The sequence below is a fragment of the Cnephaeus nilssonii genome (genome assembly GCF_951640355.1).
Source record: "Cnephaeus nilssonii genome assembly, chromosome: 9".
Taxonomy (NCBI): domain Eukaryota; kingdom Metazoa; phylum Chordata; class Mammalia; order Chiroptera; family Vespertilionidae; genus Cnephaeus; species Cnephaeus nilssonii.
Window position 1 is genome coordinate 24,616,728 of NC_137080.1, and position 22,806 is coordinate 24,639,533.

General features: G+C 36.4%; 1 protein-coding gene across 2 annotated transcripts in view; it reads left to right on the forward strand.

Annotated features, from left to right (window-relative positions):
• Positions 1–22,806, forward strand: part of PEX7 (peroxisomal biogenesis factor 7) — a 65,731-nt gene that overhangs the window by 38,507 nt on the left and 4,418 nt on the right. For both annotated transcript variants that reach the window (XM_079779829.1, XM_079779830.1), the window contains one exon: positions 10,606–10,705. In XM_079779829.1, coding sequence (XP_079635955.1) covers positions 10,606–10,705 — 100 coding nt within the window. The remainder of the gene's footprint in view (positions 1–10,605; positions 10,706–22,806) is intronic.

A 22,806-nucleotide genomic window follows, 5' to 3' on the forward strand; every position in this document is an offset into this window, starting at 1 on the left:
AACCTCAGTGTTTCCCTCTCTTAGTTATTTACACACATAGTGAACCTATTTATTTAGATCAACTGGGTATTACCTGTCAGTTGTTAGTAGTTTACTTTGTCCCCTAAGAACTCAGGGATAATTTATTTATTTATTTATTTATTTATTTATTTATTTATTTATTTAAAACATTAAGTATTTCATGGTAACATTGCTAATCAAGACCAAAGGCCTGTCCTGAAACTCCAACCTAGAGTGTGGCAACACTAAACAAATATTATAATATTTAATTTTTCAAGATTTGACCTAATGAAATGAACCATACAGAGAATAAAATCATGATTATTAATCTATTTTCACCTTAAATAAAATTCAGCAGAGTCCCGTATCTTTCTTCATTATATATTTTAGGACGTGTGTGAGCACACCTGTGTACACTCCCGTGTGAAACAGAAACCATCTTGAGCTAGCTTAAATAAAAAATGGAAAATGTTTCTTAGGCTCTGGGCTCCCTTTGCCCCAGGGCAGTGGTGCAGCAGGGCCTAGGCAAGGTACTGGGACTGCTTTACCCTGAGTTCCTGCTTCATCGGTCCTTCTTCTTTCTATAGACGGATCTTTTTTCTCCCCAAGCTTTCATGTCCAATCACCAGAAAGTAAACAGACTTGTTTATTCTGCTTTGTGTCTGATTTTCTTTCTCCACCTTAGTTAATGTCTGTTTTCTTCTCCCCACCACTGTATCCATCTTCTAATGAGGAGAGAGTTGTACAATAAGAGGTCCTTGTGCGCTGTGCTGACATTTCACAACCTGGTACCCCGAGTGGTTTTATTCATAAATGCTCAGCTGCAGAGATGAGAACATTAAGTATTTCATGGTAACATTGCTAATCAAGACCAAAGCACAGGCAGGTTGCTGCTGTGAGTTTAACGTTGTTCTACATTTAGGTGTGGAACTTGAATCTCATCTGATCACATTATCCTCTGAACTTTGTGAAATGATATTTTGCTCTAGGTAGCCACGTTTTGGTGCCAGTTACAGTTCAGATGTACATAGACCATTCTCATGCCTGAGATAATGATACTATTGCATGAGTAAATTCTTATCATATTGTTTATTGTCAGATATTTGTTTGAGACTTTATTGGAAAAAAAATTTCATCGTTCTTCATTTTGTGCCAGTAAGCAGTAAACAAACTCCATGGGAGTTTTTTCCCCCTTCATCTCTTTTTGTTGAGATGTGACATTCTTCAGAAAGCCATCCTGCATCCTTGTGGATCACAGCCATAAACTCCCCCAGAACAAGCCTTCCATCAGCTAATGGTTTTCTTTAATTTGTCAAAGGTACTCTAGGCTTTGTGGTACATGGTTCCTGGACTTAATGTTTATTGTGATGAAGTGGAGTCAGCCCCTCCACAGTACTGATCTAATTAAAATTTTAATTGAAATCTGAATAATTCATTTTGCTGGACAAGCTTAAGTTTAGAATTTTATTATATTTAACCTTGAAAGTTTATAAATATGGTATGGTTTCTGGATATTTGCAATTGAGTGTTCTAAAATTCATCTTTGAAAATTGTTCAGTAATTCTTCAAAATTAATAATATGTTCAGGCAATTAGTGTTTTTCTATTTTAAACTTTGTTATTACCAGTTCCAAAACACAAGCACCTTTCCAATCCAATCATGCAAATAAATGAGCATTAACATTCAATAAATATTTTTGAGTTAATAAATGAAAGTTTAGCCCTTTACAAAATTTGCTTGCTTACAATTTCTATTTTTAATCCCCTCCAAAAGCAATACAGATGGTAAAGTAATAAGCCCGTGATTCCATGTTATACTCAGAGGGAATTCACTTTTAAAGGATAGAAATCTCTGAGGTTACAAAAAGAGCCAATCACTCGAGTGATACCTAAGTTAGGAGGAGACAGCAAAGTAGATGAGAGGATGTAGTAAGTGCATATAAAAAAAATAGAACAGAGAAGGGATAATTTCTGAACTCCTTGCTACAGGAGTGCATATTTATTCTATTCATAATTTCCTTAGGGTATTGGTTTTGAATGTAAGTTGGCACACTAATGGGATTTTGGCATGGACTTTGGCTTATGGAATTTTCTATGTAGTTTGAGGAGTGAGGGGGAAACCTGACTTGGACCAGGTCCATTTGAACTTTCAGGTTGTTAATCAGAGCTTCCCAAAGAAACCCCGATTCCTGCCGTCTATATTCTAGATTCACTATCATGGCCCAGGTCTAGAGAAAAAAATGAATGGCAGCATCTTTCAATAGAAAAAGTACTGGACATTATGCCAGTAGAGTCTGTGCTTTGGGGCTGCCATTTATTTGCTATGTCACCATGGATTGCTTAATTTCCTTGAGCAATTATCCTCATCTCTGAAATGAGAATGATTACAGTAGTCCCCCCTTAACCATTGGGGATACATTCCAAGACCCCTAGTGGATGCCTGAAACCTTGGCTAGTACTGAACCCTATAGTGTATATAACTTATGTTATTTCCTATGCATACATATCTTTTTACTTAAATAAAGCACTTTATGACTTCTTTTTGGCATATCCGAATTGCCAGCATCACTACTCTTGCACTTTGGGGCCATTATGGAGTAAAATGAAGGTTACTTGAATATAAGCAACAGTGGATCTGATAACCTAGAGGGCTACTAAATGACTAATGGATGGGGAACATAAACTGTGTGGATACACAGGACAAAGGGATGATTCACTCCTGAGTGGGACAGACTGGAGAAAGTATGAGATATCACTCTACTCGGATGTACAATTAAAAACATATGAATTGTTTATTTCTGGAATTTTCCATTTAATATTATATGATCACAATTGGCTGTGGGTTACTGAAACTGCTGATAGGTGTGGACTACTGTATACCCTTTGTATCTTACCTTGAAAATTTTTTACGCTTATCCGAAGCAATCTATAATAATAAAAGGGTAATATGCTAATTAGACCGGATGTCCTTCCTCACATAGCCGGGCCCAGAGGGAAACCAGCCTGTGTCCCAGGTGCCTGCAGGCGGCCCGAGGGAAGCAAGCCCAGGTCCCGGGTGCCTGCGGGCAGCCGGAGGAGAAAAGCGCGGGTCGTGGGTACAGGAGGGATGCTGGTGCCAGTAGCCGAGGGAAGGAAGGTCTACTCTTGCACAAATTTTTGTGCATAGGGCCTCTAGGATAAGATAATGGGGAAGACTGTGCACACTGTCAAAGTCTTTCTTGCTGAGGATGGATTGGGTAATGTGAGAACCTTAGTTTTGGATCATCTTTGTTCTTCATTATTGGGAAGCTGGAGCTAACACTAATACTTGTTTGTTCAGCAGCTTTTTATCCTAGTCTGCTAAGTTAAATTATATGAGATAATAGTGTTACTTTTTCTGTGAAACTATTTGCCTGTCTTTTGCTTCTAATGTATTTGTCCCTTCCCAAAGTTTTGCCTTCATTAGTGGTTAGAGCCACAATGAAGTAATAATTCTAACCAGTAACAACTGTCTGGATCAGTGGTTCTGAAAGTTTGGCCCTAGGACCAGCAACGTGAGCATCACCTGGGAACTTGTTTCTAAAATAAGTTCTCCAGCCACACTCCAGATGTCTGTATTCATGCTCAGCAAGCTCTTCGGGTGATTCTGATGCAAACTTAGGTTTGAAAACTGCTGTTTAGATCAGTGATTCTCAATAAACGGGTAATGCCCCCTACCCAGGTCAGAGCTTCCCAACCTTGGCTGCATATTACCTTCACCCGGAGAATGTTTGCACCTTCCAATTCCCATGATGTACTCTAGGCCATTTAGAATTTCTTGGGGAGCATTCACACATCAGTATTTTTAAAAATACTATCAAGGTTGAGAACCACTGCCTTTTTCTCTCCCCTCCCCTTCTTCCTGAAATCACTATTGTTTCTAATGGGAATTTATCTAATCTGTATGTATGATGATATAAGGGTGAGAAGTACTGCTTTCCATGGTGTTTCCAAGCCTATCAGCATTTCTTGGGAAGAGGTTTCTGGATTTCAGACTGATCTACTCAATTAGAATTTTTTAGGAAAAAATTTCTCAGCAAACCTGAGGAATGTGTCTTTTCCGAATATCTGATATAATGAGCCTTGGTCCATCATTTGGGAACCAGGCCTATAGGTGATTTAAAAGTTATCTTACTTGTGAGGTTGGCCTTCGTTATTTGTTTATCTTGTCCTTAATATGCTTATTTATTTTTTGTTCATTCGTGAAACATTCTTGGACTATCCATGTGTCAGATACTTTTATACATGCAAGAAATACAAAGACTAGAATATTGTCCTTGAGTGTAAGGAACTTAGTGACTTTTAGAGGAAAATAGATGAATAAATAATTTAAATAGTAAATAAGCAAATGCATCTTTCTTGGTATCTTCTGTTCCATTAATCATTTTGATTTCTTTTGTCCTATTAATTTTTTCTGCTTAAATATATCTCTAATCCATCCATCAACCTTTCCTTATCATCACTGTACCACCTAAAATCCAAGCTGCTATCATCTCTTTTTAGACCACTGGTAGCCACATATCCACTCTTGAGCCCTCAAATCCATTCTTCTCTCAGTGGCCAGAGATACCTTTTAAAAGTCAAAACTGACTATACTACATGTGGTCATACTGTAAGGGAACTCTCTATACTATCTTCACAGTTCTTCTGCAAATTTGAAACTATCTACAGTATATAATAAAAGCCTAAGCAACCGTTACGGCGGAACAACCAGATCGACTGGTCGATATGATGTGCACTGACCACCGGGGGGCAGACACTCATTGCAGGAGCTGCCCCCTGGTGGTCAGTGCACTCCCACAGGGGGAGCGTCACTCAGCCAGAAGCCAGGCTCACAGCTGGCAAGCGCAGTGGCGGTGGTGGGAGCCTCTCCCGCCTCCGCAGCAGCGCTAAGGAGCAGCAAGCCAAGCCGTAAGGAGCAGTGAGCAGGCGGGCAGTAAGGAGTGAGCAAACCCAGACTGCGAGAGGGTGCAGGCTGGGCTAAGGGACCCTCCCCCTCCCCCAGTGCATGAATTTTGTGCACTGGGCCTCTAGTTTTAAAATAAAAAAGTAGTTTATTTTTAAAAATTTTTAAGAAGGCAAAATGGAGTGTATAAACGTTCTGCTTAAAACTCTCACTGGTGTGTGTGTGTGTGTGTGTTTACACTTAAGAGAAAAATTCCCAATTCTTCACATGGCCTACAAGACCTCTGTGATCTGGTCCTGTTTGCCTTGTGTAACACTCTCCTCTTCTCTTGCCCCAGTCCAATGGGCTCTCTCAGTCACAAACCATCAGGCTCCTTGCTGACAAGGGACAAGCTGCCATCTTTGCCCTCCACCTGGTGAACTCAACCTTCAGCTCAGTGTCACTTCTTCAGGACAACATTCTTACATCATCCTGCGTTGTTTTGGGGGGCAGCTGTCAATTGTAGTTACATTTGTGTTTTTGTTGTGTTTTTTTGTTTTGTTTTGTTTTTTAATGTCCATCTATCTCATGGAATTAGGAGCTGCAGGAGGGCTGTGGCCACGTGTCTCTTGCTTTTGGTGCTTATTAGCACGGTACCAGGCACATTTTAGCACTCATAAATTGTTGTATGAATGAGTAATTAAATGAGAAAACAAGCAGTTGTGACATGTTTTGCTCACCACTGGAGAATGCTACATAGCCAAGCAATGCAAATAGAGATAATTATAATATTGCAATTCGCTTAAAAATTTTAAATACACAACTAAAGTTAAGGCACATGTAAGGCATTGCAAAGTAGCCAAAACTTTCCCCCAACTCTTATAGTTAGGAAAGACTCATGAAGAATTACTAACATGTGGGTTGTGAACAGGAAAGGAAACTGAAAAATATTTTAAACCTTCTACTGAATTCATGTACTGGCTAAATTTTAAAAGTGTTTGTATAGAGATTTCAAATTACATTTGAGTAAAGTAAAAAAGTGATTTTAGCTTCATTTTTGAAATCGTTTTGATGCTTTATTTAACACAGTGCTACATACTTGCTTTGCTAAAGAATTGTGAGTCAGAAGGCAAAAAGGGATTTAACCAAGACATTGTACTATGATGAATTTTTCTCTCTACCTCTCCAATTTAAATGAAAAATGTTCCTACAGTTCTGTAATATTTTTAATCATTGGAAGCCTGTCCAGTGTATTTACTTCCCATGATGGAGCTTAAATAGTCAGTGATTTCATCAGCAAAGAGACAAAAAGGCACCAAGAAGTATATATATGCTGTACCAAAAAGCCATCATTTAAAAATGATGTGCCTTATTTGACTGCTTAATGATATATGTAGCCTGCCTTCTCCCAATAAAAAGGAGCTCATTTTACTTGTATGATAGGCACACGAAGGCCCTCAGATATATAGAACTTATGGGACCTTGAGTCCAGAAAAAGATTGCGAAGAGAGACCTTGCCAATTCCCTATTTGCAAACGTGAGGAAACCTGGTGAAACGCTCACTTTCTTCCTGCCACTTTCTCCTTACAACTCACCCCTTCCTGGTGGAATTGAATGATGATACCTAGAAAAATCTTGAACTATACACATCAAACTGTTGACAATGGTTGCCATTTAAAGTGTGGAAATGAATAAATGTAAAATAAATACATTTATTTTATTTCTTTTGTTATTTGTTTTATGATTTAAAAATAAAGTTTATAGACATTAATTTTTTATTGTCTCAGCTATTTAACTTGTGCACTTTACTGTATTTGACTTGATACTTTTGATTAGATATTTCAGTTTACTGAAAAATATATTAAAATTATAAATAAATATAAATACTGAATTTTTCTTATTTTACTGGCTCCTGATCTCCTTGAGGTTAAAAATATAGAAGCTTAGATTCTTCCTATTTAGCAAATTCTCTCAGGGCAAAAGCTGCCTTCACTGTTCCATTTACTGCGCTGGGTTTCAGACACCACTCTAGTTTTTACTTGAGTGTTCCTCACTGATGCTTTTATGAAGTTTTGTGGTAGTTGTTTTCACAGTTTATCTAGCAAGTTTAATTGTTTTCAGGAAGAATATTGGCCTAGGTTCCTATTCAGCCATTCTGCTGGAAATGAACCTCTCATAATGTTTGCACCACATATATATATATACTTTGTGTATTACATAACTTGTCAGAGCTGTGAAATGGTGTAATAAAAAATCGTGCTTGTATGTCATTCACTAAATTAACTTTCCCTTCACCAAATAGTATCCTTAGAGTTTTAGCATGTATTTTTTTTGTTTTTCAATTTAGCTTTTTTTAGTTTTAGAAAAATATACATAACATGAAATTTACCATTTTGACCAATTTTTAAGTGTACAGTTCACTGTCCTTAAGAACATTTACATTTTTTTGCAACCATCACCACTCTTCATCTCCAGAACTTTTCTCATCTTTTAAACCTGAAGCTCTATACTTCTTAAAGTCCATTTTATCTGATGTAAGTATTGCTGCCCCAGCTTTTTTTCTCTCTTCATTTCCATTTGCATGAAATATCTTTTTCCATTCCTTTATTTTTAGTCTCTGTGTGTCTTTCCCTCTGAGGTGGGTCTCTTGTAGACAGCCCATATGAGTCTTTTTTTTTTTAAATTCTTTATTGTTAAAAGTCTTACATAAGTCTCCTTTTCCCCCCATTGACCTCTCCCCAGCCGTCCCTACCACCCAGCACATGCCCTCCTTCTGCCCCCCACCCCAGTCTGTGTCCATTGGTTAGGCTCATATTTAGCATGTATTTTATTTGATGAGTTCTTTGCAAAATGCAAATAAATAAATATTGATAGTTTTTCCCAGGTTAAAATTATGATAGGTGTGACTATAGTGTGGAATTGTAGCCTTGACTGCCCACGAAGCTACATATTAGACAAATTTATATTGAGTTTTTGAATCCACTCTCTGCTCTCCTGCATGTGCAACTTCTCTTACCACACTTTCAAGCTAAAATTGGATGGCTTCACACATGTGCCCTTATTAAGCATCCTAATTTTCATAAGGTTCACCTGTCTTGTCCTCCATGCAGCCTTATCCTTAACAGGTTTAAATAAGAAAATAACAACAAAACTGCATTTCAGGAACAGGTCAGGAGGGTATAAATGAATCCTTATTGCTTTTTATTTATAATAATAAAAGCATAATATGCTAATTAGACCGGACAGCCAAACAACCATCTGGATGTCATTCCAGAAGCCACGGCAGCGTGGGCCGAGGCAGAGGCAGTTAGGGGTGATCAGGCAGGTAGGCAGAATGGTTAGGGGCAATCACGCAGGCAGGCAGAGTGGTTAAAAGCGATCAGGCAGGCAGGCAGGCAGAGTGGATAGGGGTGATCAGGCAGGTAGGCAGAGTGGTTAGGGGCAATCACGCAGGCAGGCAGAGTGGTTAGAAGCGATCAGGCAGGCAGGCAGAGTGGTTAGGGGTGATGAGGCAGGCAGGTGAGTGGTTAGGGGCGCTCAGGCAGGCAGGCAAAGTGGTTAGGGTCGATCAGACAGGCAGGCAGGTGAGCAGTTAGGGGCGATGATGCAGGCAGGCAGAGTGGTTAGGGGCCATCAGGCAGGCAGGCAGGCCAGCGGTTAGAAGCCAGCAGTCCCGGATTATGAGAGGAATGTCGGGCATCCCTTGAGGGGTCCCAGATTGCTAGAGAGTGCGGGCCGGGCTGAGGTTCCCCCCCTCCCGTGCACGAATTGCGTGCACCGGCCTCTAGTCCTTAAATAGTTCAGAAGGAAACCAGTTTTTAGGATTTGTCTAAAGAGCATTTATCCTACCAATTTTACTGAAATAAAATCTAAATCCCAAATGAAGTCAGAGAGCTGATTACCTGGATTTAATTGACCTCCCCATAGAATGATTCCAACAAACTGCTCTTTGGGGTGACTCATGAGTAGCAACCCATGAAACAGCATGTCTGTGTTTCCCTAAGAAATGTTCAGGGAATTCATTACATAAGCATTGGATTTCTGTTTTGTGGACTCCCAAGGGTGAATTTCCTTCAGAGTTCCAAGAGCAATTTGAATTGAGGGATCTCTTGTGTCTCCCTTTTTCCTTTGGCTCCTGGAAAGCTTAGCATCTTGAGAGGTCCTCCCCTGCCAAGCAGTACACAACTTTATGGAATATAATTTTGTTTACAAATATTACAGATTTGAATTTACTCTCCCACCCTTACTTTTCCTTTAACTCAGTTTTTTTTCCATATTAAATACATATTTTTAAAACTTTTGAATACTTTTTGGATTATAGTGGGCATATACAAAATCATTTGATTATTGTTTCAGCTATTGCAAATCAGCATATAACCATATTTTAGAAATGAAATTATACGATTACATATTTACTTTTGCTTATATAAACATTATCAAGATCTAGAAAATTAGATTGCAGTAAAATTCACTGTCTTTAGACCCAAAGAACAAATATGCAAAGACAGTAGAGACCATTATTATGATTTCTGAGAAGGACTGCAGCTTAGCTTGCTCCCTCATTTGTTTGAATGGGCAGATTTTCAAAAGTAAAGTCACTCTCCTTAAATATTTTGCAGATTTCAGTAATCTGATAAATGAGCTATTTATTCATTGTTTCTCTGGTACCACACAGTAGATTATCCATAGCAACAATCCTTTTCAGACTTAATAAGACCAACTCTGTATTTATTAGGAAAATAATACTGCCAGGTTAAACAAACTGACTGCTGGTTTTGTGTATTTACTCTCTTACAAAGAGATCTGCTAAGCCTTCAATGTGTTCTATGTTGTGCATCATTAGAGAGGCTGAACTAGAGTATGACTCTATGATTCTGAATGTGCCATTTTTTATGGTGTGTTTAGAATAAGAAGGAGGATGAGCAAATAAAGCTTTACAAATAAAGTGCTATTTTGTGTATTGAAAATAGGGCCAAACTCTTCTCTAAACGGTAGAAATCAGATATATCATGGTAAATATTACCACTCCCCGTCTATAGAGCATAAATAGAATACTTAATATTGGCCCAGGAAAACACATTTCCGTTTTTCTTGACTCGAGAATTACATTGACATGAAATCTATAAGAAGGGCTGTGCTGCAGAAAAAAGAAAAAGATAGTTTCAGAATTACAGAGATATTTTTATAAGAGAACAGATTCTTTTTTAAGAATTTGAATTGCTATTGAAATGTAAATTAAACCTAAGATCTTTTCATGTCAGAAATGAAATAGTATTTAAAATCACAAAATGTTAGAGTGCATGTATTCCAATATTCTTATTTTACAGCAGTGAATGCTTTTAGAAATTGCTGAAAAAAAAAAAAAGAAAGAAAGCCTGATCTCTCTCATCTGAAATGTCCATGTGCAATATAAAAAAAAATTAACTAAAACTTGTGAAGTTTCACCCTACAAGTTATACTAATGGGAAGATAATCATTGTTTACAGGGTAGATTGATTACTAATTCCATTTGTTATATAATAGAATGGAGTGCATTTTTTTCTTTATTTGATTTTTTAATGTGGGCCAGCAATGGAGCTCTGCATTTATTAATTGGTTGGGCCTATTCTGATAAAATCTTTGCTATGTTAAATATCTGTTTTTCTTAGGTGAACTTTTTGGTAATTTTAGAACTTGAATTACTTTTTTTGTTTATATTCACAGATTCTGGAACTTTTCAAAGCCTGATCCTCTTCTTGAAATAGTGGACCATCATACAGAGTTTACCTGTGGTTTAGATTTAAGTCTTCAGAGCCCTACTCAGGTAATGGCGGCGATCTCCTGGGGGTTTTTTCTTCCCATACAGTTCACAAATAGCTCTATGTGTGGCTTTTCTGAACAAAATTGCTGCCTTTAGGCAAGAGCAAAGTACATTTACTTAATCATCTTGATATCTTTTGCTGTAAAGCTGGAGCATTTGAAACCCTAGGGAAAGAGAGGTGTCCAGAAACTTGACATGCCTCTCCCCTCATGAAAGACAGACTTTTCTGAGAGGAAAAGGAACCGTCCCCACAAGTACTGTGCCTTACATGCTGAAGGCTCCCAGTGGAAAGGGTGGCAAGAGAAGAATGGAATGGGGAAGGATTGTCCCCAGAGGTTGGTGGGAGTCGAGAGTGTGTGGTCCTCATTTCAGCTGTCCCATAAGCATGTGAGATGATGGGCAAGTCACTTCCCTCTCGGGACTGTCACCAGAAACTGTGTTAAAAGAGAGGCTTCCGATGGGGACAAAGTAAAGAATAGCTACTCTTTTAATCAATAAACTTTAAAATTCCCACGTTTTATTTTCTTGAGGACTTGAGAGTTTAAATATTTAGGACTTTTTAAAAAGCTGTTTCAGTTTTGGAAACCCAGATCAGAAACACTAGAATATATTGAATGAAAATGCACTTTAAAACAGACTATGTGAAAACACTAACATATCAATGAAACAATATAATATGTGGAAATTCTAGAGTATGACTAAGAAATTAGGTTTTTATGACAAATTTTAGAAATTAAACAAAAACAAATTTCATTTCTCATTGCTGTGTTCTTAAATTTAAACGAGTACAGGTTTTTATTTTATTTTAGGAATTTAAGACATAATTCTGAGCTTAAAATATTCTCGTTAGATATTAGAATAGTCTCATTAACATTAAAATAATTGTTGTAAAATGACTTCATAGCAACTAAGAAGAGAAGAGACTGAAAATGGCATTACCTTTAATGTAAATACAATGTGCTTCCAATGAACTAGTTTTTTCTCCTCAGACATAAATCTATTATAGATGATTTTTAATAAAATATTCATACCTGTTTGCTCTCCTAGTTAGGAAAAAAGCTGTACATATTGAAACATGACCATACCAAACAAAGAACCCTAAATAAATACTTTCCTCTCATATATTTCTGTTAACCTATGTTCCATGAGTCCCAGACTGTGGCCCGAGGCAACACATACGCCTCCTCAACTTCCTTGATCCTGGCAGTTCCTTACCCCTGTCTGAGAGGTGCCAAATGCTTTCTAAATCCTCCACATAGACCACCTTATTAAAAGCAACTTTGTTTCAGAGGACTTATTAATTAGATTTTATGTATTCTTAGATAAGAGAATGTATTACAAGGTCATGTATTTTGTGTAAATCTGGTGACTGTCACCCATCTCTTCCTGTTCAACAACCAAATTTCAGTTGTACTAAGGAAATAGTTGCTATTGAGAGAAATAAGAGTGGAAAAGCAGGGTCTTCAAGCTCTACATAACCAGCAGGTTCACTGGCATAATGTACAGTTCAACTGTGCCAGAAGTCTCCACTGAGTTCATTCATAGTGGGACAGAATTTTGGGATTAGAAGGGACCTAAGAAATAAGACCACTCCCTCTCATTTATGTATTCTTCCCACAGACATTTTCATATGCCAGACCTTGTGCCAGGCACTGGGGATTCAGTAGAGAATGAAAATAAATGTGGGCCCTGCCTTCATAGAACATTTAATCCACTGTTATATCAGATAATCTCAAGAAATGAATGTAAATGTCAGTTGTAACAACCCTATGAAAGAGAAGTACATTGTTCCTCAGGAGTTCATAATCAGGATAGACATTTGACCTACTTAAGAAATTTGTAAGGAAGTGAGGGTCACCTGAGATCTGATGAGTAGGCATTAACTGTAGTATGAAGAGACAAAAGGAAGAAAGATCATAACAGGCAAAGGTAACAGTATGTTACAGATGCAGCAATGCCAGGGAGCATGGATAGTATTTGAAAATGAAAGAAAGTATTTCTTCCTTATTTATGGTAGATTATTCAACTTTAGAATTTAAGGAAATATATTTGTTGACTTGTCATGTTTTAAAAAATGGAGTGTTGAGATTATTGACTAAATGTTATGTTTGTTTCAATGTTTCCTTTTTCCCCTCCATTGTATTTATATTCTGTTTTGGACCTTAAACTTTCTTCCCTTTCTAACTAACATTTCAACCAATATTTTTTTACATACCTAACATTGACACATTTTAACACAAACATTTGTATTGTATATATTAATAGCTTTTGTTTTTACCAGGAAACATTAATGTTCTTTCTTCCTAGGGTAGATAAGAGTCAAGTTCGTGGTGCAACTCCCTATTTTTCTCTCACTTATTTCATTTCAGTTTATTATATCTTGCTATATAATAAATTCCCCACAAGTTAATAGCTTAAACAACAATTCCCTTTCCCCATAGCTCTGTGAATCAGTAATTTAGGATGGGCTAAGCCACGCAGTTCTCTTGTGGCCCCAGTCATCTGGTGGCTTAACTCCGGCTGGGTGGTCTTAGATGGCCTCATTCACACGTGTAGGGTACAGTGCTGGTGGTCTTCTGAGCCCTATGCCTCCAGATGAGCCCAAGCCTCTTCACTTGGCTGTTGTAGATTTCCAGTGATTTCCAAGAAGGTGAGAGTAAAAGCCGCAAGGTATCTTCAGGGCTAGGCTTCGAAATCACACAACATCCCTTCCGTTGCAAAGCAAGTCACAAGGCTAATCAGATTTAAGGAGTGAGAAAGAGACTCCATCTCCTGATGGGAGTAGCCACAAAAAATTTGTAGCCATTGAAAATATACCACATTTATTTTTTGCTGGTATATTTGGTAGCTTAATTTATTTTTGACATATTTATCCTTTATTCTCAGAATATGTGGTCAAGTATGCTGATTGCATGTTAATTTATTTCACTGTTTCTTCATAGTTTATTTCCTTAAAAAGTATCTTTCTCACTGGCTGGCATGGCCCAGTGGTTGAGTGTACACCTATGAACCAAGAGGTCACGGTTGATTCCTGGTCAGGGCACAAGCCCAGGTTGTTCGATCCCCAGTTGGGGGCGTGCAGAAAATAGCCGATCGATGATTTTCTCTCATCATTGATGTTTCCATCTCTCCCTCTCCCTTCCTCTCTGAAAGCAATATATATATATATATATATTTAAAGTATATTTCTCTCACCTCTTAGAAAGTAAGTACCTTTCAAAAATGTGTTGTCTCTTAGGGTGAACTTAACAGCTGTAGGACTTTGCTGATTGTATGGTTTCTGTGTCTTAATATATTATCTGTCTTAAAAGAAGATTTATCTGAGTTCTTGTATTTATAATTCTTTTTAGCTTCTCCCTTCTCAGAGATCTGAAAGATGAGACCCAAGAATATTATACCTTTCTTCTTGACAGAATGTAAGATCTTGTCTTTAAAAGTTTAAAACTTGACAATTAAGTGTCTGGGGTCATTCTTTAAGGATAATTGCTGAGAAATTCTTTGTGCCCTCACTTGTTAACCAGGCTGAAGTTATCTTTCACTTCAAAAAAGTTTTCTTTGATTTTTCCCCCCTCTGATCATGATTTGTACAGTCTTGGCATTTTCCCTTTTCTCAGCCTTATTATTTCTAAATTGGATACTCTTTTTCAATGTTTTTAGTTTTATGATTCTCGACCTTCAATGCACCCATTTATATAATTGGGATTTCCTGTATGAATGTATTTTTAGAATTCTTGACTTTGTGATCTGTAGTATCAACTCTGCTTTTTCAAATGCTCATTGATATTAGTCTAGTATTTATAAACTGGGTACAGGTTTACATATCTGTACACATTTCTTTTGGAAGATAATTGTTTTTCTTTTAAAGTATAAATTATTAATTCATTCCAAGATATCACATGTATGTTCAATAAAATGTATCTCTTTTCCCATGATGAAATTGGGAAATTACATATAAAAGAAAGAAACAAGATTTCTACCACTCTGTAAAGAATCAGTTATAACATATTAATATTTTGTTTCAATCCTTTTTAAAGAAGTTTTTAAATTAAAGTATAACACTTATACTGGAAAATACACATTTTTAGTTTATAGCTCAATAAGTTATTAAGAATGCCCATGTATCCATCACTCACGTTAAGATATAAGACACTACCAGCATCCCAGGAGCCCTCTCAATATTCCTCCAAAATCTCACCCTCTCCCTTCTCCCCAAAGGTAATTGCTCTGTATTTGTGCATATTTTTCATTATTGTAGTTACACTACACATAAGAATTTTTCTTCTGGAACTCCCAAAATCCTTGGTAAACATTGATGAATGAATATCCTAGTCCATCCATGCTAGGTATCCTTATAGTACCCTTAAAATAGGGTAGAAGAAATTTTGTATACTTTCATTTTGTTTGGTGGAAGATGCTTAGATTTGATTTAAACAAGTTCTTTAGATGTGGTTTAAATAATATCTTTGGCTTTGTTGATGTTTTAGTGAAAATATTCATTATTTAAAATTTACCTTATGTTTTGATTCAAATCCCTATTCTGACAATCTTAGATACCAGGTTTAGAGGTTGACAGTGAGTAATATATTTTAAACTTCTCAGTATAAGGTTGGAAATGAGGTTTTAGAAGAGGACTGGCATTATTGGCAATTAGTATATCTGTGTCCTTGCACTTTTGATCTGAGGTGGTATCTTCTGCATGTGTCACACAGACTACCTTTAGCATTGGAAAAACATGTACCAGAAGCATCCACTGTCCTCAGGCAGCAGTCTCTGCTATTTCCTCCCTGATGCTTTAATAATTGTATAATATTTAGCTGAAAATTATATAACAAGTGCTTGTTTTCTGCCAGCCATGAAACATTCCCCAGATCCAGCTCTGTAGGATCTTGGCGTGCTCCTAAGATGGGTGCGTCTAGCTTGTGTTTACTGCCCTCTGCACTCTGTGTACAGCCCTGCAGTGAGCACTTCCAGGATGATTGACATCTGAGCCTCTGGCACCTCTGCCTCTGAGCTCCCATTCCTAAATCATCCACTCTCTACTCATTTCCTTCTCTAGACTATGGAGCATGGCTTCTAAAAACCAAACAAAAATGTTGACTTGGCACGCTATGAACTACTTTTCCAAAACACTGTATTTGGGCTCTTGATCCTACTCAACTTACCTTTCAAGTCTTTTTCATTTTCTAGTCCATTCTCCACAGTATCTTTTCTCAACCTTCTATAGGGTCATTAAATTCGACTTACCTCCTACTTTACTATAAAAATAACCAAGGATGGAATATGTTCTTCTATTTCTATTCTCTCAAAATATTTATGTTCTATCTCTATTTTCCCCCTTTCCAGTGGGTTCCTAATTTTCTCAATGGCTTCCTCATCCAGGTCTTTGTTTCCATAATTATTCACTGTTTTTTAGATCTTCAGTGAGTTTTTTCCTCTGTTTTTAAAACTCATTTGTTGCCACTCTCGACCAGTAAATTCTGTTTCTCTCCTATTATTACACATCTAGAACTTCCTCTTGAATTTTTGCTGTCTTACATTATTAGATGCTGCAACTTCCCCTTGAAACTGTCATTTAATTATATGCTAGTGATGCTTGACCCGTTAATCAAATTGCCTGTATTATATGATCTGAAGAGATGTCTTGCTTTTCTCCAGTATTTCTAACTTGGTTAGTTGATTGTATGCTGAGGCCTGACGAGAGACCTGGGAAGTCGTCCTAGTTTTCTTGTCTTTCTATACCCTTAAATTCATTGGACTTCAAGTTTATAAATTCTCTCTTACCAGTACCTCTGAAATCTGGACCTTTGATAAGCATTTATTTAGTGCCTCTGCCATGGAGTACTGCAGTAATCTCCTAACCAATCTCTAAGTTCTTTTCATCATTCCATTGATTTTCAACACTGCTTCAGGGGACAGCTGTTCGTAATTCAAATTTGATTTTGTTAGTCATTGACCTGAAATATATCAATGGCCCCATTAAAGACATCAGGAACAAGATGAGAATTACTACTATCACCACTGTTAATCAATATGGTTCTAAAGATTATAGCCAATTAGTAATAGAAGAAAACAAAATAGAATATAAACATTTTTAAATGTAGGAAAATTTATGATTATTTGTACTTCATATGATTGTGACTTTAATTAAACCTATTATAAATAAAAAGAGCCCGCTGGTGTGGCTCAGTGATTGAGGGTTCACCCATGAACCTTGAGGTCGTTGGTTCAATTTCTGATTGAACCAATCAGAAGGCTCTATCCTCAATAGGGTGTACGCAGGAAGGAGTCAGCCAATCGATGTTTCTCTCTCATCGATGTTTCTATCTCTCTCTCCCTCTCTTTATAAAAATCAATAAAAAACACTTAAAAAGTAAAAAGAGTTCAATAAGTTCAGTAAAAATAAATATATAAAAATGAATACTATGTAGATATTCATAATCATCAGTTAGAAAATAAAATGGGAAAATTACCTTTACATGGCAACAACTGTGTGTGTATGTGTGTGTGTGATACATAGAGGACTACAAATTTTAAAATGTGCAGGCACAGATAAAGAAAATTATATAACTTTACAAAAGGACCTTTAAAAAAGACCAGAATAAAAGAACAGATATATTATATTCCTGCAATAAAATACATTTATTTCCTTATTGCTACCATTTTATAGGTCTTTCTCGTCTAACACAAATATTACAAACTCATGGTAAGCCACTCCTGTGATGCTCTTTACCTAATGTGACCATTAACTATACTAGTTACATAAAAGTTTTAATTTACAGCCGAGACCGGTTTGGCTCAACGGATAGAGCGTCGGCCTGCGGACTGAAGGGTCCCAGGTTCGATTCCGGTCAAGGGCATGTACCTTGGTTGCGGGCACATCCCCAGTAGGGGGTGTGCAGGAGGCAGCTGGTCGATGTTTCTCTCTCATCGATGTTTCTAGCTTTCTATCCCTCTCCCTTCCTCTCTGTAAAAACTCAATAAAATATATATATTTTTTAAAAAAAGTTTTAATTTACAAATAGATAAAACTAAATTGTCATCTTCATGTCATCTCAGAAACCTTAAAGAGTCTGCCCATTACCTTCAGGGTAGAGTCTGAATTTTTAATCTTGATTTCAAGATTCAATATAATCTGTATGTTTTCTAATTATATTTCTCATCATTCTATGTAATCCTTCTATTACATACCAATTATCCTATATAATAAAACCCTAATATGCAAATCAACCAAACAACAGAATGACCGGTTGCTATGAGCGGCAGCTAAGCTGGAAGGCGGACATCTCCTGAGGGGTCCTGGACTGAGAGAGGGTGCAGGCCATGCTGAGGGACCCCGCCCCCCAGTGCACAAATGTTGTGCACCGGGCCTCTAGTATTTTATTATTTGTTGTTTTTGCCAGTTTTTCTTGCTCTCCCCAACTTTTGCCTATACAAAGTGTTTCTGCCTTTCAAAGTCAGAATAAGTTCTCTTCCTTCATTCCTTTCCTTTTTGCTTCAGTAAATATTTGAGTGTCCATTATGTGCCAGAAGATGCATAGTAGATTAATGCAAGCTACCTGATATATATATATATACAATATACCTCCCAAAATGTATACACACTTTAACAGCTGATAGCTCAATTTTGAAAATGAAATGTGTTTTAATAAACACTGCCTTTATAATTATTCAAAGTGTATATATATTATATATGTTATAATACTATAGTATATATATTATATATGTTATATATATTATACATAAATAAAATAAGTATTAAATGAATGAATGAATGAGTGAATGAATGAAAAGGATTTTAGTAGAATTAGTCAACTCTTTCCTTATTTTTACTTAAACTCCTTAAAGATTGACATAATAAACCATGTTCTTCTCTGTAGTTACTTCCTACTGTAAGCTAATTGAGTAAGTAAAACATGTTCTTACTTCAGCCTATGATGTAATACAACGCAGCATAATGACTGGGCTGCTTTTTCAAAATTTAAAGTTGACTGTTAATTGTTTTTTGGTTTTTTTCATTCTCTCTCTATCCTTCTGCCTATTTCTCTGGTTCATTTTGGCTAAAGAGGCCATATGTCATATAAATAATTATAGTAAATTAAACAAGTTTCCCAAGGGCAAAAGCAGTTGTCCACAAAATTGAGAGAAAAGAGTATAATGATAGATAGGAAATGGAAAATTTGTCAATAAAGTAAATCTCTTAATGAGTCCGTAGGAATTCTTTGTTAGATTAATAGCCATATTTAATCATTTGAAATAAATTACATTATCAGAAGCATGTGTAAAAATTTTGATAAAATGGAGAGAATTGATAAAATTAATGTAAATTTTGTAAGTTACACATGTATTTAAAATCTGGTGTTTTCATTATGTTTCCTCTTCCAAATTTTGCATTTATAGGACCATTGTTATTGAGGATGTTCTATGGCAAGTCTTATCTGATCCACCAATGATAAATTTTTATTATAAACCACTTATTGACTGGATTTCTTTAATATTCTTGGGTCTACTATAGAATCTAGTCTATTACTTGTAAATAGGAAATGCTGAAATATTTGTTTAATACAGTTGCTCTCAAGCATTCCACGTGATAATTTCATGATATATATGCTATAACTCTATTTAGAAATTATTAGGCTATTTTGATAGATAACAAATATTTATTCAGTTTTCCAAGAATGCTTCATTGTATATTTTAAAGAAATTGACATATTCGGATAGTAGCAAAAAAATTAGTGTGCATATTATGAAAACTTAGAAATATCTATTTTGCTGTTAAATGTGAAAATGAAATAACTAAAATAGAACTTATATGAAATCTTGCCCTGTTCATTTAGTTATTTTTCACTACCCTAGAAGATAGCAGCTTTAAAAAATATAATGAAGATGGATTATATCTTTAAGGTTTTAATTCAGTAAAGAAATACAACATTTTGACAAATAGTTTTTCCTATTATGTCAATAATTTTGATTCTGAGTTTTAATGAAAAGATTTTCATTGTGAACTCAGATTAAAGGAAATTCATAGGCCATAGGGATGAAATGTACTAGAGTGGGGGCTTGCTGGTTAAGAAATACATTTTCCACTGGAAGATCCCTGGGCAGAAGAGGTAGAGCCCGGAGGCTCCTACACTGTGGTGTCCACATGCGCACTCACCGTAAGGAAGTAGGTCAAACCCGAGAGGTTTTGGCAGCCAGCCTTCAAGAAACCCTAGAAGGGAGTCAGACAGGAGTCAGAAAAAAGGCCTCTCTCAAAAGATTAAGAATTTTATCAGAGGAGGTATAATGCAATTTAGTTGCCTTAAAGCTAGAACTGTTAGTTCTGCATTTATTCTTATTTATTCCACTTCCCAGAATACTTTCCCTCTCTCCTTCATGTCCCCACACCCCACACAGTAACAACAATAAACACCCTCTGGCTAAGGTCTATCTTCCTTTGAGCGACAGTTTAGGTCAGATTTCCTCTTGAAAGCATGTACTTTGCTCACATTTGGCTACACATCTACTGGACCCCATAATTCCCCAATCGTTGTCCATATCACTCTACATCCTAGGTGTCTGTTTACTGATACATCCCTCTGCTGGACTCCAGATCTTGTTTACTGTAGTATCCTCAGCATACTTCTGACATAGAGGAGGTGCTCAATGAATATGTGTTGAATAAATGAATGAATATAAGTATGTATATATGAAGTATGTTTTAAGTAGCTTTGTAGTGCAAAGAAATACTTGAAAAACAGCTCCTGAGACATAAGCTCCCTGTGAAGCCTCTCTAAATAATATTCATGGCACTCAGATATTCCATATAGCCCTCAAATTCCATGAAACTTGTTGCCTTTACCCAGATTTTTGACCTCACACCTGGCTTGATGCTCTTTACCATGTGTGAGGTTCTACTCAACACAATCTTTGGAGGAGGGAAACAAATGCTCATGCATGGCTCCATTGATTTATTAATTCATTCATTCAACAAGCATATACTAAAAGTTTACTATATACAAATCACCACAAATACAGATTTAATCAAGATATATAATCTCCGAGTCTAAAAAAAAAGTCCTATTCAGGTTTAGTGGTACAAAAGTGTTTACATCCATATGTGAATATTGTTAGAAGACAGAAACTATATTACCCAGCATGCTTTCATTTCCTCCTTCGTTTTCTTAAAGCATAGAGCCTAATTTATTATGCAAATGTAATATGCGCAGCTCTGTAATATGTTTTTGGTCCCTTTAGAACAGATTTTTAAAAATCTATATTTATTTTATTTGGCCTGTGGGTTAATCTATAGACCACTTCAGCCCATTTAGAACTGAACAAGGTTCAAATCTTAAATAAAATAAAAATATTTTTATTAACCATAATTTAAATTATTAATACAATTTTCTCATGTGTTTAAGTAGAAAGCCTGCCATATGAAGAATGATTTTGTATATTTTGTAAAACCACTCTTTTGGCAATGAATGATTTTTGTGATGGAAGAATATTATATATTTCTCTTATAGTCAAGTGCTAGAAAAAACTTAATCTCCCTTGATGAAGCAGTGAATTATGATATTTGCATATCTTATATTATTGTTTGACATTTTTACCTTTGCTGCCAGGAGGTGTAGAGCTCAATTTTATGTCTAATTTTAGCCATTATTCTTAGTCTCTTTTTCCAGTATAATTATCTGCCCCATCTCTACATTTCATGTTTGTTCTTTTAATGAAATGGCTTTTCTGTTACTGTGTTAGCTCCTATGAGAAAGCAAGGGTTATTATATTTCATGGAAATAATTGTTACCCTGTTGAGGCAAATAAGTTACATCCCTGCATGTGGCCATGCTTAAAGGATAATTTTCAAAATGGCAATCATGACTCATACAAGTATAATGTGAACACGTATCAAAGATTTTATGTAACTTGTGAAAGATTTTACAACTAGCTTAAAGGAACAGATACATATAGGTAGTCACTGAATGCTGAAATGAATGTAGTAATAGGTACAAAACTGGCCAATATCCACAGGGCAATAAAATGTCATGTTTGGAATCATCTCTTGGGGAGCAAGAAAGACATCAATCAACTACATCTTCATAGGACATTCCTTTGCAACTTTAATGGATGAGAATCATTTGATTACTATCAGTTTTCTACAGCTTTCAGAGTTGTAAAATAATCCAGTCAAAGACAGAGGAAGGCAGAGACCCCTATAGAATCAGGTAACCAGCCCTGTGGGGCCCTAGCACAATGCCAGCATTCCACTGAAAGAACACCTCGAAATCTTTTCTGCTGATCACAATCTTTTACAGTTTTTCCTGACAGCAAGGTAATGGGCAAAGAACTGAGTCCTCCTGTAGGAGACTGAAACTGAGAAAGAGGATCTTCGGTAGATGAGAAAGGAGATACCCCTTTATCGCTATCCTGAGTCTGGCCTTGAAGGAGTCTTCATGGCCAGGAGTGCATTCCTGGGGATGGGAAGGAAAGGTGGCTTTTGTCTTGAAGAAGCAGGATGGGAGCTAAGCAAGATTCCTTTCTTTGTTTGACATGCTAATGAATGAGTGGATCTCATCCTGCAAAGCAGATTATTTATTTCCATGTTATTCACTTTCCTTTTTTATTTATTTATTTATTTATTTATTTATTTATTTACTTACTTATGTTAACCTTTAATAAAGGTTAGAAAAGTCTTTTTTAAATGCCTTTCAGGCTGGTCTCAGCTGCATAGAAAGGGATATGAAGAAGAAGCCCTGTGCTTAGTCTCAGTCATAGAATGAAGTGGGAAGCAGTGCCTCCAGAGGCCATTTGGTTGATGATAATTAATGAGAGCCCTCCTCCTACCCCTGGGGACCACAAGGTCATCTTTTCTTACCATATGGCAGTGTTGGCGAACCTCTGACACGCGTGTCAGCACTAAATATTTAGTTTTTGGTTTATTAAATACAATTATATATAACAATTATACATTTATGTTATTTAAACTATAAATATCGTGAAATAATGTTTTTTCCTCAAAGTGACACGCTACCCGAGTTATGCTCAGTTTTTTGGCGAAGTTTGACACACCAAGCTCAAAAGGTTGCCCATCACTGCCATATGGTTTCCACAGTGCCTACCTTGGAGAA